The 14,606-nt window shown below is 37.8% G+C and overlaps 1 protein-coding gene across 2 annotated transcripts; it reads left to right on the plus strand.

Moving 5' to 3' along the window:
- Positions 1–444: 444 nt before the first annotated feature.
- Positions 445–13,986, plus strand: LOC145479357 (phosphatidylethanolamine N-methyltransferase-like). 2 transcript variants are annotated; one of them, XM_081457694.1, is made up of 7 exons: positions 446–1,735; positions 7,606–7,716; positions 8,994–9,109; positions 9,915–10,060; positions 10,508–10,619; positions 12,676–12,750; positions 13,167–13,986. In XM_081457694.1, the coding sequence occupies exons 1-7, from the start codon at positions 1,679–1,681 to the stop codon at positions 13,222–13,224; spliced, it is 675 nt and encodes a 224-aa protein (XP_081313820.1). In that variant the 5' UTR covers positions 446–1,678; the 3' UTR covers positions 13,225–13,986. The 2 variants fall into 2 exon arrangements, with proteins under 2 accessions (XP_081313821.1, XP_081313820.1); XM_081457695.1 differs by lacking the exon at positions 7,606–7,716 and having other exon boundaries at positions 445–1,735.
- The last annotated feature ends 620 nt before the right edge of the window (positions 13,987–14,606 follow it).

Here is a 14,606-nt window from a genome sequence, read left to right on the forward strand (position 1 = left end):
CCAACACAGGAAGTCCGCGATTCACGGACTTACCGCATTACTCTGAGCATGCTCAGAGTCAAGTCTGACAATCTGATTGACTGAGAATACGAAACGACTACTCCACGCATGCTCAGAAAATTTGACATTCCCAAAGGTCGCGATTCTTGGTGCTGACCAAAAGGAGTGCGGCCTCTGGGAACGAGAATGGACCCTCCTTCATTGGCGTGCACTTGTAGAGGGCAAGCCGAGTTGGTCAAAGTGCGCAGGACTCACTTATATCTGCATTACAGTGACCAACTCAAAAGCTCATTGGCAACTTTGGTCACTGTACACAAAATTAACCAAATATTGTTTCTTCTAGTTAATTTCTATTTGTATTTCTTTCTGTTTCATTGTACACCATCTTATGCTAAGTTGTTTTCTGTAAAGAGTGTGCAATAATAAAAACTGAAAACTGAAACTGATGAAAATTTCTGATCGCGCACCAAACAGTAAAATGGTTAATCGGGCAGTTTTCAAAGTTGTTCGTCGCTTCTGGTCTCTCTGGAACTGCCTGCGTTTTCGAGGTTGCAGACATCGTTCTACTGAGTCATCCTTCCACCCTTCTCCATACCTGAGAAACACCCCTGTTACAGTCAGACCCGGTACAGTGTAAAGCAAGGTGAGTGATATGTGTCCCAGTAACCTCTTCAAAGCGTTCAGTTAGTTGGGGCGCAGCTCGAGAAACGGGGAGCGAAAAAATAGGGGAGAAGCACTAAGTTTGCCCACAGGCGTCTTTTCGCCGTTCTGTTGCCGCGTTTCTCCCCTATTTTTTAGTTGGCCGTTTTTCGCATTGGTCGTCAACTAACTGAACGCCTGGAAGAGGCTAGTGCCCCATCACCACATACACACCTCACAGTAATATGGTAAGTTTTAGGTGAGAATAATTTGTTTTGAATTCTAAAAAGGAACTACCCGTTTTAGTCTGTCCAAAGGCGTTTATTTTTTGCTACGAGTTATTTTTCTTAGAGAGCACGAGCGAGGGTGTGAGAACGATTGCGGAGAACGGGAGGCCACTGAGCGGACGCCAAAACATATGTCTGTTTTTCGTTTTTTTTTCCCAGGGCCACCCGGCTCAGCCGGCTGAGGACCCGCCTGAGCACCCCGCTGAGCACTCGGCCCTCCTTTGAGTTAATCAATTCAACTTTTTTCCCGCAATTTTGTGTTAAACATTTCCTCTTTGATTGTAGGTGAATCGAGGCCATGTACATATTAACCGCTGGAACTACATTTTTTGGCTAAAATATTTTTTTGGTAGTTTACATTGGTTCTGAGCACGTGAACGGTAAATGCAACGCATGCGATGTGATTCACCACGTGACTTATTTTGACCAATTATTCGAGGGAAGAAAATTCTACAGGATATCGAATTTTTCTGAAGTTCTGTACTTTCCCAGCCATTACAATCCAATCCTTCATGCTACCGTGGTTCCGTAGGACAGTATTGCGAAGCATCAGTGCTAAGAAAAGTGAGAAGACTACATTGCAACAGATAAATGTCCTAAATTCTGCAACTGCGAATGCAGAAGAGTTTTGAGGCCGCCATAGCTAAAATTCAGCTATCGTATTGGCCAATCAGCAAGCTCATGTAGAAAAGACAGAGGGAAACTTGAACTAGTCTAGTTGCTGCGCGAGGCCTGTCGCAAAATTGTACTTTATGGCGGAGCAATCGCTATGGTGTTGCGAAATCTTCCACAATTTGAACATCACCAAGGTTAGTTTTTCTCTGAATTGCATCTGATAGCCTTAACGGCTTTCACTATTTTATACTGGAACGACTAAATGCTGTTACACGCTGGGAATTGTGCAAGAATAAGAGAGTTTTGCTGTACGTAAATAGGGTAATCGTGCCACTTAGACGATGTTTCGACGATGCTTTTTCGATTTTTTTTTTGTTACTCAAACTAATAATAAGCTTCATCGCTCGATTGATCAATTGATCCATAGAGCTTGAGGTGGTTTTCTGTTAAAATGAAAAACACGAAAAATAGTTGATACAAAATATTTGTGTGACATAGTCAAAGTGGTTCATTCACAGGATCGAAGATCAGAGAAACTTAATGATAAGAATTCAAGGGCTGAAAATAAACAATTCGAAAACAATGGTGACATACTTAACAAATAAAGAAGCCTCGACTGTGCTCTGTTCTGTTGTAAAGCACGCAGGAAGCGGTAGAGCACGAAAGAAGTGTAGGGGAAAACACGAGACGTAGTCGAGTGTTTTTCCCTACTTCTTGAGTGCTCTACCGCTTCCTAAGTGCTTTACAACAGAACAGAGCACAGTCGAGGCTTCTTTATTTGTTTTATGATAAAGAATCAGATAATTTCTCCACGCATTCGGCTGAATTTTCAAACCAAACTTTATTTTCCAAACGAGCAAAAGTGGCGTCAGCCGTGTACTGTTCTCTGATAAAGCACGCTAAAATAAGCCAATCACAATCCTTGTTAGAATTGTTCAAATAATTTGATTGGCTAACGAAGCGACAGCTGTCAATCACAAACTGGACTTCAGCTAAGCTTTCAGTTTCGAGAAGTTTGAGCGGCTTTCGAGAGAAGAATGATGCCTTCAAAGTTCGCTTTTAAGTTAATTTTTAAATACGGATCTCAAGGCAGGTAAAGGTTTATAGTCCAGAGGAATCCGGCCGTATTGTGGCCCATGAAAATGAGCACTTTTCCAGTGGAAATTACGAAACGCGGAGCTCAAAGCTTGTGGATGAAAATGCGAAATGCCGGGTTGAATTTGAAAGGAGCTACAGTTATTTACGGCTTGTAGCCGCATGCAGCAAGATTGCCCGAACTAGCGTAAAAGTTAGAAAGACTTAACGACTCCCACTGGTTCTACTTCGAGCACAGAAGAGAATATCAGAGCAAGTTTTGCACTGACCACTCGTCGGTTTGCTTCGCTGAGATGACCGGAGAACGAGCGTTACTACACTGCATGTAAGTGTTGTTTGAGCAAATGAGCATTTTTAATTGTAAATTTACAAAAATAAAGCTTCTCATCATAAACAGAGACAGTTCAATTGTTTTCTGTCGTTGTTTTACTTCTTAGTATAATTTCTGCCTTCGTAACAAAATTAATGTTTTTATCGAAGCACTGTTTAGGTTGAGAATTTGTGTATTTCGCTACAGCTGTACATGTTTTGTCGGCGGGAATCTAGCAAAACTTGTTATTTTAGTACAGTTTTAACACTACTGTTGCTAACAATGGTCTCTGTGAGCCATATTTACTGCAGAAAAATAGCTCGCTTCCAGTGCGTTTGTCTGAGTCACAGGGGATGTTTAATTTGGGTCAAATTTGTCAAAATTCCGAAGCAAAAATTTGGAAGCCAACTTACCGTCATCAACCCGTGCTCTGTTCTCTGATAAAGCACGCTGTTTCAGCCAATCAGAGCGCGCGTTATATGGAAACTTTATTATAAATGGAAATAAACAGTCACCTGTGCCCACAAACATGAGTCTGGTGGTCAGAATTTTCGAGTTCCCTTCCTTACAGCAAGCAACACTTGGTGAGAAGCCCGGGTGTTTAAGGCAAGCAATTTTTTTTTCAAAGGTTGTCAAGGAACCAACAAGGTACAAAATTAGGAATAATTTACTTTTATATTTAAAAGAGCCCTTGAGCTCAATTTTGTGATATGTACCTAAATAAAGCTGCTTGCTTACTTACTTACTTAGTTAATAAGATTTATGAGTTCTGTTAAACAATTATAGTTCACCAGTAAATTTTCTCCAATTCTTATTGGTTTAAATTGATCACGTGACACGATAGTGTTCATCTGCGGAGAGACACTATCAACCCATAGTGCCCGTCCGAGGAAAATACCCTGATGAATAGTACTCGTCCTTGAAAATGTTTCTGTAAACAAGCGGGCTTATAGAGAATAAACAATTAAATTTGTATTAAGAGGGTTTTTGTTTGTTTTCTTTTTCAAATTTTACATTTGGCTTTCATGGCTTTCATCTAAAAAAGTTGAAAATAATTCAATATGATTTTTGAACTGGCGTGCAGAAGAAAATTTAGTGATGAACAATAAAGACAATAGAGCGTTTATGTCTCGGAACTATCAGTCTGATAGTTTCCCCTTGGAAATTTGATGCTCTTTAAACTAGCATATTTGGCCTCGAAGCTTCGCTTCTTGGGCAGATATTTGTTTTAAGAACATCAAACTTCCGCGGGGCAACTATCACCCGATATTTCCTCAACAGAAACACTCTATTGTTTAATTAGATTACGAGCTCAAGATTTCTATTGCGTGATAGTTGACTCGGGCTGCGTCCTTGTCAACCATCAGGCATAGAAATCGAGAGCGAATAATCTAATAGTTTTAGTATAAATCTATTAGTCGTTCAAAACTTTATCTAAATCCTCTTCACAGAGACTTCGAAAATGCAAAGAAGCAGCTGTCATTTTGGTAAAAAGCGCACACTGCTATGCTACACGCTATCTATCGCAGAATAGAAAGTTAGTAGCGTAGCCAATCAGAGAATGCCATTTGAGATAGAACGCTTGTAGATTTATACTTCAAGGTGATAGTTGCTTTGGCCCAAGGCCAAATCAACCTAAACCTCATGGAATCATGAGCATATAATCATATTAGGTTAGTTCAATTCTGCTTTACAAAACTCATACGATTCTCTCATGTTCTCCAAACCGGTCAGTGTAAGACGCAGACTGTGGACTGCAAACTGCAGACTGCAGACCTTGGGTGAAATGCAGACCAAGGGTAAAATGTAGACTGCAGACTAGAGACTTTTTAAGTATATGTTGTGTTATTTCCATTACTGAGTACTGACTGTAAACAGGATTATTCTGGCTAATGTTACTAATCCCAGTGAAATTCTGCACTCTGGTTAGCCTGAATGTTACTCAAGTTAGTTTAAATAATCTCTGGTTAGCCTGTTTATGGTTAGCTCTCAATGATGGAAATGGTAACATGATTCAGTCTGCAGTCTGCTGTCTGTATTTTTCCACTGTTCTGCGGTCTGCATTTTACCCTCAATTTCCATTTTACCCCAGTTTCTTATCCTAGCTAGTTTAAGTGCTCATAAGGTCAAAATTTTTATTTTCTCATCTGATTCTATGTATCACCCAATGAACTTCTGCGAAAAAATTTTTTGATTTGGATAAAATGCATTTTTTACAGCTTTTTGAAAAGGTTCAAATTTGCCGCCATTTTGGTCCACCATTTGCACCAGTCTTCCCTCAGATTGGAATGAGTTGTGATGTCGATTCAGGAACATGTGACTACAGGCTAGACTCATTTCGCTGTTTTCTAGGCGTCTCTTTAACTCTTCCTCTAAGTGTTTTTCTTCTTCTTGTCCCTTGCAGTAATTTTCTAGCCATTCTTCTCTTCCGGCGGTTCGTCTGCATATGGCTTGAGCGAATTGTCTTCGTGTTTAGCTTTGTCCGCTCGTTTCGCTTTTTGCAGCTTCCACTTCTACATTTTCAAATTCATCTTGACTATATTCTGTGGTGTTATTGCTATTTTTATGGGATAACTCTTCATCCATGACAAACAATTTTGTGTTGTTGCTCCTATGTTGTATTTTTGTTGACTTAGGGTTCCTGAACCTACATCACAAGCTTCAGTCACGTGGCCGATTATGAGCATGTAGATCTTGTGATCAGTGGCACGGGTTGACCGCAAGAAAATAGGATTTTCAGGTTTTTAAAAATTCATAAAAAAATCGAAAAATTTTTTTGCAGAAGTTCATTGCATGAATTATAGGATCAGATGGGAAAATAAAAAATTTTCATGTTATAGGCACTTTAATTTGGCCTTCTCCTTCAGTAATAATAATTGTAATAATAATGCTAATAATAATAATAATAATAATAATAATAATAATAATAAAGGTTTATTAGCATTCCACTGAGCGTGGCCCTTCTATGCTAAGACCTATATACAGTAGTAATACAGTTGCTTGCCAAAACAATTCAGAAAAGTTTAACCCATTGGCTCCTGAATGAAATTGCATGCAACCCACCCCTAAATTCCCAGCGTTTTTTTAACATTTCAGAACGAGCACGAGCGTTAAAAATAAACCATATGCGCGGTTAACACACACACACAAGATCAGGTTCGAAGACATCGTTTATGTTAAGTTGAATAAATGAAGGGCCAAAATATTAAAAAATATCAACAAAAAGAACTCAACTTGATGTTTAAAACTGATGAGAAAACTAGAAATTATATGATTGCTTTGCCGTGCAACCAATTGCCCAACAGAAGAAAATCCAACAGGAATCCAGCGTGCAAAAATACTGTTCACTTTTAAAACCTAACATTCCCCAAAACAGGGCACCAAATGAAAGAAATATGAAAGGAAGTTCAATAACAATAAATTTTCACTCAAGCTGTAGTGGACAACCCTATTTAAAAGCAAAAAAATGTTCAAAATTTCACAGATGTGTTTTGCTGCATGATCGCATGTTCAAATTAATTCTTCACGCTAAAGCGAAAGCTCTGAGTTTCTCCCGCCCACTTTTGCAGTCATTTTATTGGCCGTGGCATTACCAATTGTTCCAAAAGTTGAATTCACTTTGAAGCAGCAATGTACATTACCATTTTTGTTTTTTAAAGTCCAGGAAGTCTGTGATCTGTCTTCAAAACTCATTTGAAAGTGCACCGATCTTCATGTTTTCACAGCGGTTGAAGGAAGGAAAAATTCTTCACCAGAAGGGTTTGACGACTCTGTACTCCTTGATCTTCCATTCTGAGGCCACCTAAACATTAATTTGTATTTTTCTTTTCTATTTTAAATTCCAAAGCAGCAATTTCTCCATGTTAGGAATGAAAACAAGGCCTTTGAAGTTTGTAGATTTGGCCCGCAGCGTGTCATGATAACCTGCACTTTATGAGTGCATGATTTTAAGAAGACAAACTGTCTTTCTAGGACCCCTAAAGTCCTCTAAAAATATGCTCAGTAAGTCAATTCTGATTGGTTTGTTTGTCCTCAAGAACAACAGAACAATAAGAGAACCAAAAAGTCTTCAGGGAGGGTAGGAAAGGCTATTGTCCCCATGTGCTTTTTTTTGGGCAGTTACGAGCGGCACAGGAAATTGGAGGGGCTTTTTGCACGGGCAGTTATGGGCAGCACGGGAGTCAATGGCTTAAGGAAAGAAAAAACTGGCTGAAATTTTTATGCATCTGAAATTTTAAACATCTGAAATATTTACAGTACAGTGTAAAACACTTAATTAGCTTCAAAGCTCCAAGTTTCCTTTGTGGAGTGAACTCTGCTTGAGATACGTGTACGCAATGGCTTGACATAATTTGTCTAATTTTCTCATCAATGTGTCTGTGAAGCCTTGAAGGTGCAGTAAACAGGGATCCAGATTGGTTTTCATGAAACTTGTGAGCAGGGCAAGTATGCCAGATATTATACTTGCCCTGATAAAGTGTAACTGGTCCCTCAAAATATAGGAAAGACATAAACATGAATTGAAACTTTGTTTAATGCCATCTTATTTTGTGTGCATATGGCTCTAGGTCTAGGTAGTGTCTCCATATTTATGACTGAATGAAATAGTTAAAGAAAGTAGAATTATCTCTGGATTGTATTTCTTTTGTCTTATCTTAGATGATTGACCCAATTGCCGAGGTGGCAAGTGAAGTACCAATTTATTGGAGAAATTCAAATCTTTGGTTGGCAGGCATATGTATTATTTTCAATCCTCTCTTCTGGAATATTGTGAGTTCACTAGTGCATACAGTTGTACGTCTATTATTATGCCTTTTGAACCTTTTAAATGTTTGGCATCTAACAGTGCTGTATAGCTCTTCTTAGGTTTACGATGCTAGTAAACCTTGTTAGTATGAGGGTGCAATTAATATATGTTATTGGCCGGCTGGGAGGTCCATATAGTGAAAAACTGTCACCGAGGTCTTGAAAATGCTGCCTGAGGCCGCAGGCTGAGGGCAGCATTTTCAAGTCCGAGGTCACAGTTTTTACTATACAGACTGACCCTAAGCCGGACAATAACATGTTTATCTTTTCCTGTTGTGGTAAACTGGCTTACAAGTGGGTTTGTTTATACAACTTTGTCGCTGAATTGGCTTACGCGCTGTCTATAAACCATTCGCACTAGAAAAAATTCTAATAAGCGAACGAGCGGGTAACTCGGATACTAGACAAAGAAAGATGTATTAAAGAACAGATTTATTTTGAACTACTTTATGTTAGTTGTATTTAGTTCACCAGTTAAGTTCAAAAGTGTTTATCGGTGTGAAATTTCGTGCAAAGTTTGAAGTTGTACTACAAAAACAATTTCTGTCAGTCGCTGCGAATCACTCAAAATCAGACTTTTCTACTGTAAATTGAATAGCAGATAGCGAAGAAATTTGTTAAGTGTATTCCACAGAATTTCTCTCAATTACAGCAATGATCAGAGAGGTAGACTCAATTGAAATTGCTTCATTTTTTACTTAAAATTGTTCGCAGAGCGACACACAAGATCACACACCATTACAGCGCCGAGTTACAAACAGCCAAACAAACTCTCACAACTTCAAAAAACTCAATTGAATTTACTTACAGTGACTTTCCTTGCTATTTAAAGGTAAACAAAGATAAACTTGCGTTGATTAATTGTCTACGGAAGTGTAAAAAGGGTGAAAGATTGAAGATTACTGATAACTCGTTCACGAAAATAGATCAACTCGACGGATTCCGCCTGCTGTGGCGGTCTGGATGAGAAAATTCCACCCACTCCAGGAACCAATCAGATTGCAGGATTTGTTGAATTCCACCCACTCATGAGCTGAAAAAAAGATAAATTGACCGTATTTTGTAATAAGAAAAAATGGAATAATTCCAAATGTGTTTGATTGAGTTGCTCTTCTTATACCAAAATACAAGGCATGTATTCCAATAACTGTGGGTAGTAGAATACTCGGAATAGGTCTGATGGAATGATGCACTTCCTTGTAGTTTCAGTGAGTCATTTTCTGTTCTTCTTTACAAAAAAGGTTGCACATTGGGAATTCAGGACACATGCTCTGACCCATTGGTTTGGCTCAGCAGAGAGAGGATGTTATGCATTGGCTGTTGTCATATGTCTTCTAGGACTATTTAGAGACTACTGGTAAATATATTTTTATCATACACCGGCTGGATCTAAGATAAATGGTGACTAATTTCTGGAAAAAAAAATTGTAATGTTTTTTCCTATTTTCCTGTGAAATGAAACTTTTCCTGTCAGTAACAACCAAAAAAGAATTCCTTTGATTGAAATAACATTGGTTTGCAAGTTTAGCTTTGATAAACCTGTATCCATAGGTGTGTGAGCCAGGGGGTGGGATGCAGCCACCCCATTTTCAGAAATTTTTGAAATTTTTCGGGCAAAATGCTGATGGATCAGGCAAAAGTACTCGCGAGAAAATGTCTCTAAAAGGTGGTCAAGGCCAGGCATGTAGGCTAGTTTCTCTGACATTTGCCTTATCAAAAAGGAGTTAGGTCAAATGATATAAGGATCCAGGTATTCTGTTTTGGAAAAGCCATATATCATTTAAATGTGTGTTGTAGAAATCCACAATAAGGATATTTTTTCAATCAACAAAACAATGACAAAAGAATCAAAGGAAATGAAGACCAAAACTTTTGCTTTTGTAGCGACTCTGAAAAGAGCCGTTTTGAATGGCTCCACAAGGAGCCATTTAAAATTTTCTTGAACCGTTTTATTAGACACCAGAATTGTTAATGGGTTTGTTTTTACTGCGATTTGAGTGCGTTTGGACAATACTCGTACTTTCGGGCATCGTGCAAATTTTTTCGGGCAGGTGCCCATATGCCTATGCCTGTATTACAGCATGAGCTAAAGGATTTTGCTTCTTTTTTAACAAGTTTGTTATAATAACAGAGCTGAATTAGTGTGTTGTAATATTACACAGGTTTGAGGAAGCAATCTCAAGCCAGCCTATTGCAGTTGCCATGTGTACAGATCGTGTTCGTCTCTGTGGTACTCTGCTGATTGTAACTGGCACAGTTCTTGTCCTGAGCAGTACTTGGTCACTTGGAATAACAGGAACATTTCTAGGTAAATGTCAAACTTCACAGAAGTTGAACAAAAATATAGATCAGATTGATCCTAATAATTATTAGTTCTACCCATGAAAACATCAATATTCTTCCTGAACACAACATTTCCTTTAGCATCAGGTCAAAAGAATGTGATGGTCAATCTACTGCAACTTAAATCAGTTTAACATAGTATACATTATAGCTTTAAAAGTGCTACCTTATTGTAGAGGTACAGTCTAGGTCTAAGGAAGGGTCAATTTAAAGCTATAATGGAAACTGAATTATTTATATTATGGACATTAATTTAATTTGTGGACAAATGTGGAGTTGTCATAAACAACTTTCTGAGCTTAGGTCAACTCTGAAGACATTTGGTCCAAACCTTAGTCACTTGACCCCTCCTTCAACCGATACTGTACCTCTATTTGAAAGCTATAATGGAAACTGAACTATTTATTTGCAGGGGATTATTTTGGACTTCTGCTGAACAAGAGAGTTACAGGTTTTCCATTCAATGTCATGAACAACCCAATGTACTGGGGATCAACAATGAACTTCTTGGGATACTCATTAAGGTAAAAGTCTCGCTCTCTTTTGTTTTTCCTGAGACAATGTTAGTAACATACATACATACAGATCCTTTATTAAAAGTGTCTGGTCACTGTAGTGCCAATGGCACTAATTGGGGTCACAGATAAAATACAAATCATTCACAATTATTTTAGAACTTAAAACTTAAGAACTTAAAAATCTTAGCTTAAAACATTTTTCTTAAAACTACCTAAAATACAAAATTATTTTGTGCTAGGGTCTGTTGGATTATGCTCGTAAAATAGAGTATTATGCTTTTGGGTGTCACCTGTGAAACCAGGGTATTATGCCCAAAATTATGCTTGGCCAGAGGTATAATGCTCAAATTATGCCAGACTAAAATGACACTTCTACCCCACCCCCCATATAAGCCCATACCTGTTAAAGGGGCTAGGTCACGCAATTTTAGGCAATTTCAGAACTGATCAAATGGTCATAGAATTAACTAATAATATATCACAAAAATGGCTCCAAACTATAGAAGATCTCAAACAAAACATAGGAAAGCCAAGAAGGGACATGGATGGACAAAACTGGAGACGATTGAAATGCATTGCATTTGGGTAAATTTGAAAAACATTGGCCCACCTTTTCTCAAATTTATATCAGTGTTTATTAAAATGTCATTTACACAGCTGGAAAATCATTCTCAGTTGTCATGTGGCTGTGATTTTACAAATGAAAGACTCTTGCTCTGCCAATTTGACATTTCGAGCTCATAATTAACAAAATTAAACAAAATTACCTAAAACAGCGTGACCTGGCCCCTTTAATTCTATCATGATGCAAATCCATGAACTATATACAAGCTTGGAAGCCTGGCATGAAGAGATAACCCGACCTTTGATTATACCAAAATGTACTGGGTACGAGTCTTAGGTATCAAGTTCCTGAAATATTCCTGCTTTTATCAACGGCTTTTATCAACTTTGTACATTCTAGCTTGAATTGCTGGCAAAATTTGCACACACTTCTCACAGTTTTCAGAAACAACAGCATAATGCTGCAAAAATGTTAGTATTATGCCAGCATTATGTCTGATGCTCCAGATATTATGCTCTGAATTATGCCGGCATAATGCGACAGACCCTATTTTGTACAATATATTTCTTACACAGCAAGAACTAAGTTGAGCATAATTTACAATCCCCAATATATAAGAACATGTACAATTTAAGGGAACTTTACTTTCATTGAATATTATTCTAACTAGTGCTTGGGAGGCATGGTGAGCTCAGGGTTAGTGTGCTCATCTCCGGGTTGAACGGTCTGGGTTTGAGTGCCTGCCGTGGACATTGTTTTGTGTTCTTGGGCAAGATATTTGTACAGTTAAGTTAATCTTTAATCTTGGAATAAAGGTGAGAAACTACAAATAAAGCATTACACCCGCTTTCAATGTTACATGCATAGTGACTATCTCTCGACATGCCATCTTTTGACATGCTATGTAACCTGGTCTACATCAAAATGTAAGCACAAGTGGCTTCTTTACGGTCAACCTCGACTTTTAGTCATGAAAGATGGATTTATTTGACATCAAACTAGGCTAGGAGTATCAAGAAAACATTCTGTGAGGGATAAATCAACTGTTTTGAATGTTTACATCTTTCGAACATTAACTGAGCGGTAGTGGCCCAATTCCACTGGAAGTCACTATTGAGAGCTAGCTGATTGACTACACTAAAATCGTTTGAATTATCCCATAAATCGGAATTCCACAATCTTCTTTATTCATTTGAGGTCAGTAATTATCATATACTTGTCATTTGTTCCGCTAATAACCGGGAAAATTGCCAGTTTCACAGGTAAACGGTCTTTCAGCCGTTTACATAGCATGTTGAAAGATGGAATCTCGAGAGATGGTTGAAAGATGTTGCCTATGCACGTAACACTGAAAGCGGGTGTAAACGTTTTTCATTAACAACGGTCAACAACCACCACCATTACCTCACAGTTCATTTTACTAAGCATTACAATTTCTCTCAACATTTGTTTGTACTAAAGTTGAAATTTTGAAAACTTCTCTTTGTGTTGTAATAGGCGATGTAGTCCAGCAGGAGTACTCCTAACAGCACTAGTTGCAGTATGTTACAAAATAGCCCTGTTATTTGAGGGGTAAGGCTTAGTTGTGAATTAGATGTGAGGTGACCAGCTTCTGTAGAACTTGTCTTCATTTTTGTTTCAGTGGACATCATTAGCTTTGCTCTCACCTTCCTCTTGTATATAGATTGTGGCAATGGCAAGCTTTCAGTTGTCAAATTGTACCTGCAGCTGGCAATTTTGCTGCCTGCAGTGAATTATTTGATGTCTTCTTCACACTGGAGTCTGAAAACAAATATATCTCTGGTCTTTACTGTCTTCTACTTTTGTTATCTGCCTGCTTGTACAAAATACTTTAACAGGACTGGCCTTCTGTGGACATGTTATTGTTACATATAATAATCAGTTTTACTTTGAAAATGTTAATTTCTTCGTAAATTTATAATTTCGATTTCAAACTTCTGAGACAATGATTTTTTTTCCTTTTCTAGGCCTTTTACTGAAAGAATTTATGCTGAAAAGAAGTTGAGACAAGAAAAAGAAGAATGAAAATTAATAAATTATGCTGATAATTTATTTTGACCTCATTTTTTATTACTTAAAAAAAGTGTTAAAACTACAATTCAAAGTAGGTTATTTTTTATTCATTGACATGGAACAATTTATTTCAGAGTTTGGTTTAAGTTAAGAAGAAATATTTATATTCATAAAGGTTGACAAAATCTAGATATTGTTAAGTTTTTCTGGGTTTTCCTGTTTTTGCGTCTCAGTTTGGTTCCAGAGCCTGACAATATTTCATGTGACATTGTGGGCTGGTTATATCCTACTGCAACTGTGCAACACATTGGACTGCCAAGGCCCCATTAGGGGTTTTTGAGCTACGGGATATTTGGGAAAAAAATTAATGGGATACAGGATATGTGGGGGAAAAATTAATGGGATAAAATCTATGGATATTTAGAACAGATATCCCGGGATATCAGGTAAGAAAAGTGCTAATAATTCAACTGAAAAACGGATTTTGCACTTCTTTACTAAACAGATCAATCCAAGATCATGGAGATCAAAGGAACTGAAGAATCCTTGCCCAGAGTGGATTATTCAGTTCCTCTGATGCACCATGATCTGAGAGATCTTGGATTCATCTGTTTAGAAAAGAAACGCAAAATCTGTTTTTGGATTTAAGAATCCAATCTTGGATTTTCTTTAAGAAACGCACCCTTAGATCCCTCCTAATGGAGCCTCACTGCTTGTTGCTGGGCCATCACCAAATCTTTAGTCTGCAAATGCAGACGTAGCTGTAAATTTGTCTGCATTAGTGTATCAAGAAATAAGGAGACATTAGGGGTTGTTAAAAACATTCAAATTGTAGATTAAAAAGAACTTATCTGAGCCAAATCATTTACAATCATTTTGGAATGAGGCTGTTTCAGCTTGTTTGCACAATGACCTGAAAGCCAGACATAGAAAACATGAACAGATAAAGGACAAGTTTTTCGACTGATTATCATTGACTTAAAATATCCTGAAAATATGTTTCCACAGGTCAGGAGAAATTAGGAAACATTTCTGAAATGTCGCATAAAAATTCTGATAACACAATACTGCAAACCCTAATGTTGCCTTCAATAACTGACTCTTAAAAACTAATGATTGTGGTTAAAACTAACATGCTGTTGCTTGTTGGAAAGAGAGAAACAAGTTCTAGCTGAATTGCTGTGTAAGTTGTTTTTTTTTTTTTCTGTTTGCCTCAAATAGACCAAAAATATGCCAACACAAGAACATTAGAGGGCTTCTTGATATATTAAGTTATTTACCGCTCCTTTGTTCTTTTGGCTCATTTTCCAGTCTGAATTTCAGCCGTCTCTTCTCCGTTACTCACGAGGAGGGCGTGGGAGAGAGAGAGACTCTCCCACACCCCCATCATGGGT

This window comes from Orbicella franksi, chromosome 2 (assembly GCF_964199315.1).
Source record: "Orbicella franksi chromosome 2, jaOrbFran1.1, whole genome shotgun sequence".
Classification (NCBI taxonomy): Eukaryota; Metazoa; Cnidaria; class Anthozoa; order Scleractinia; family Merulinidae; genus Orbicella; species Orbicella franksi.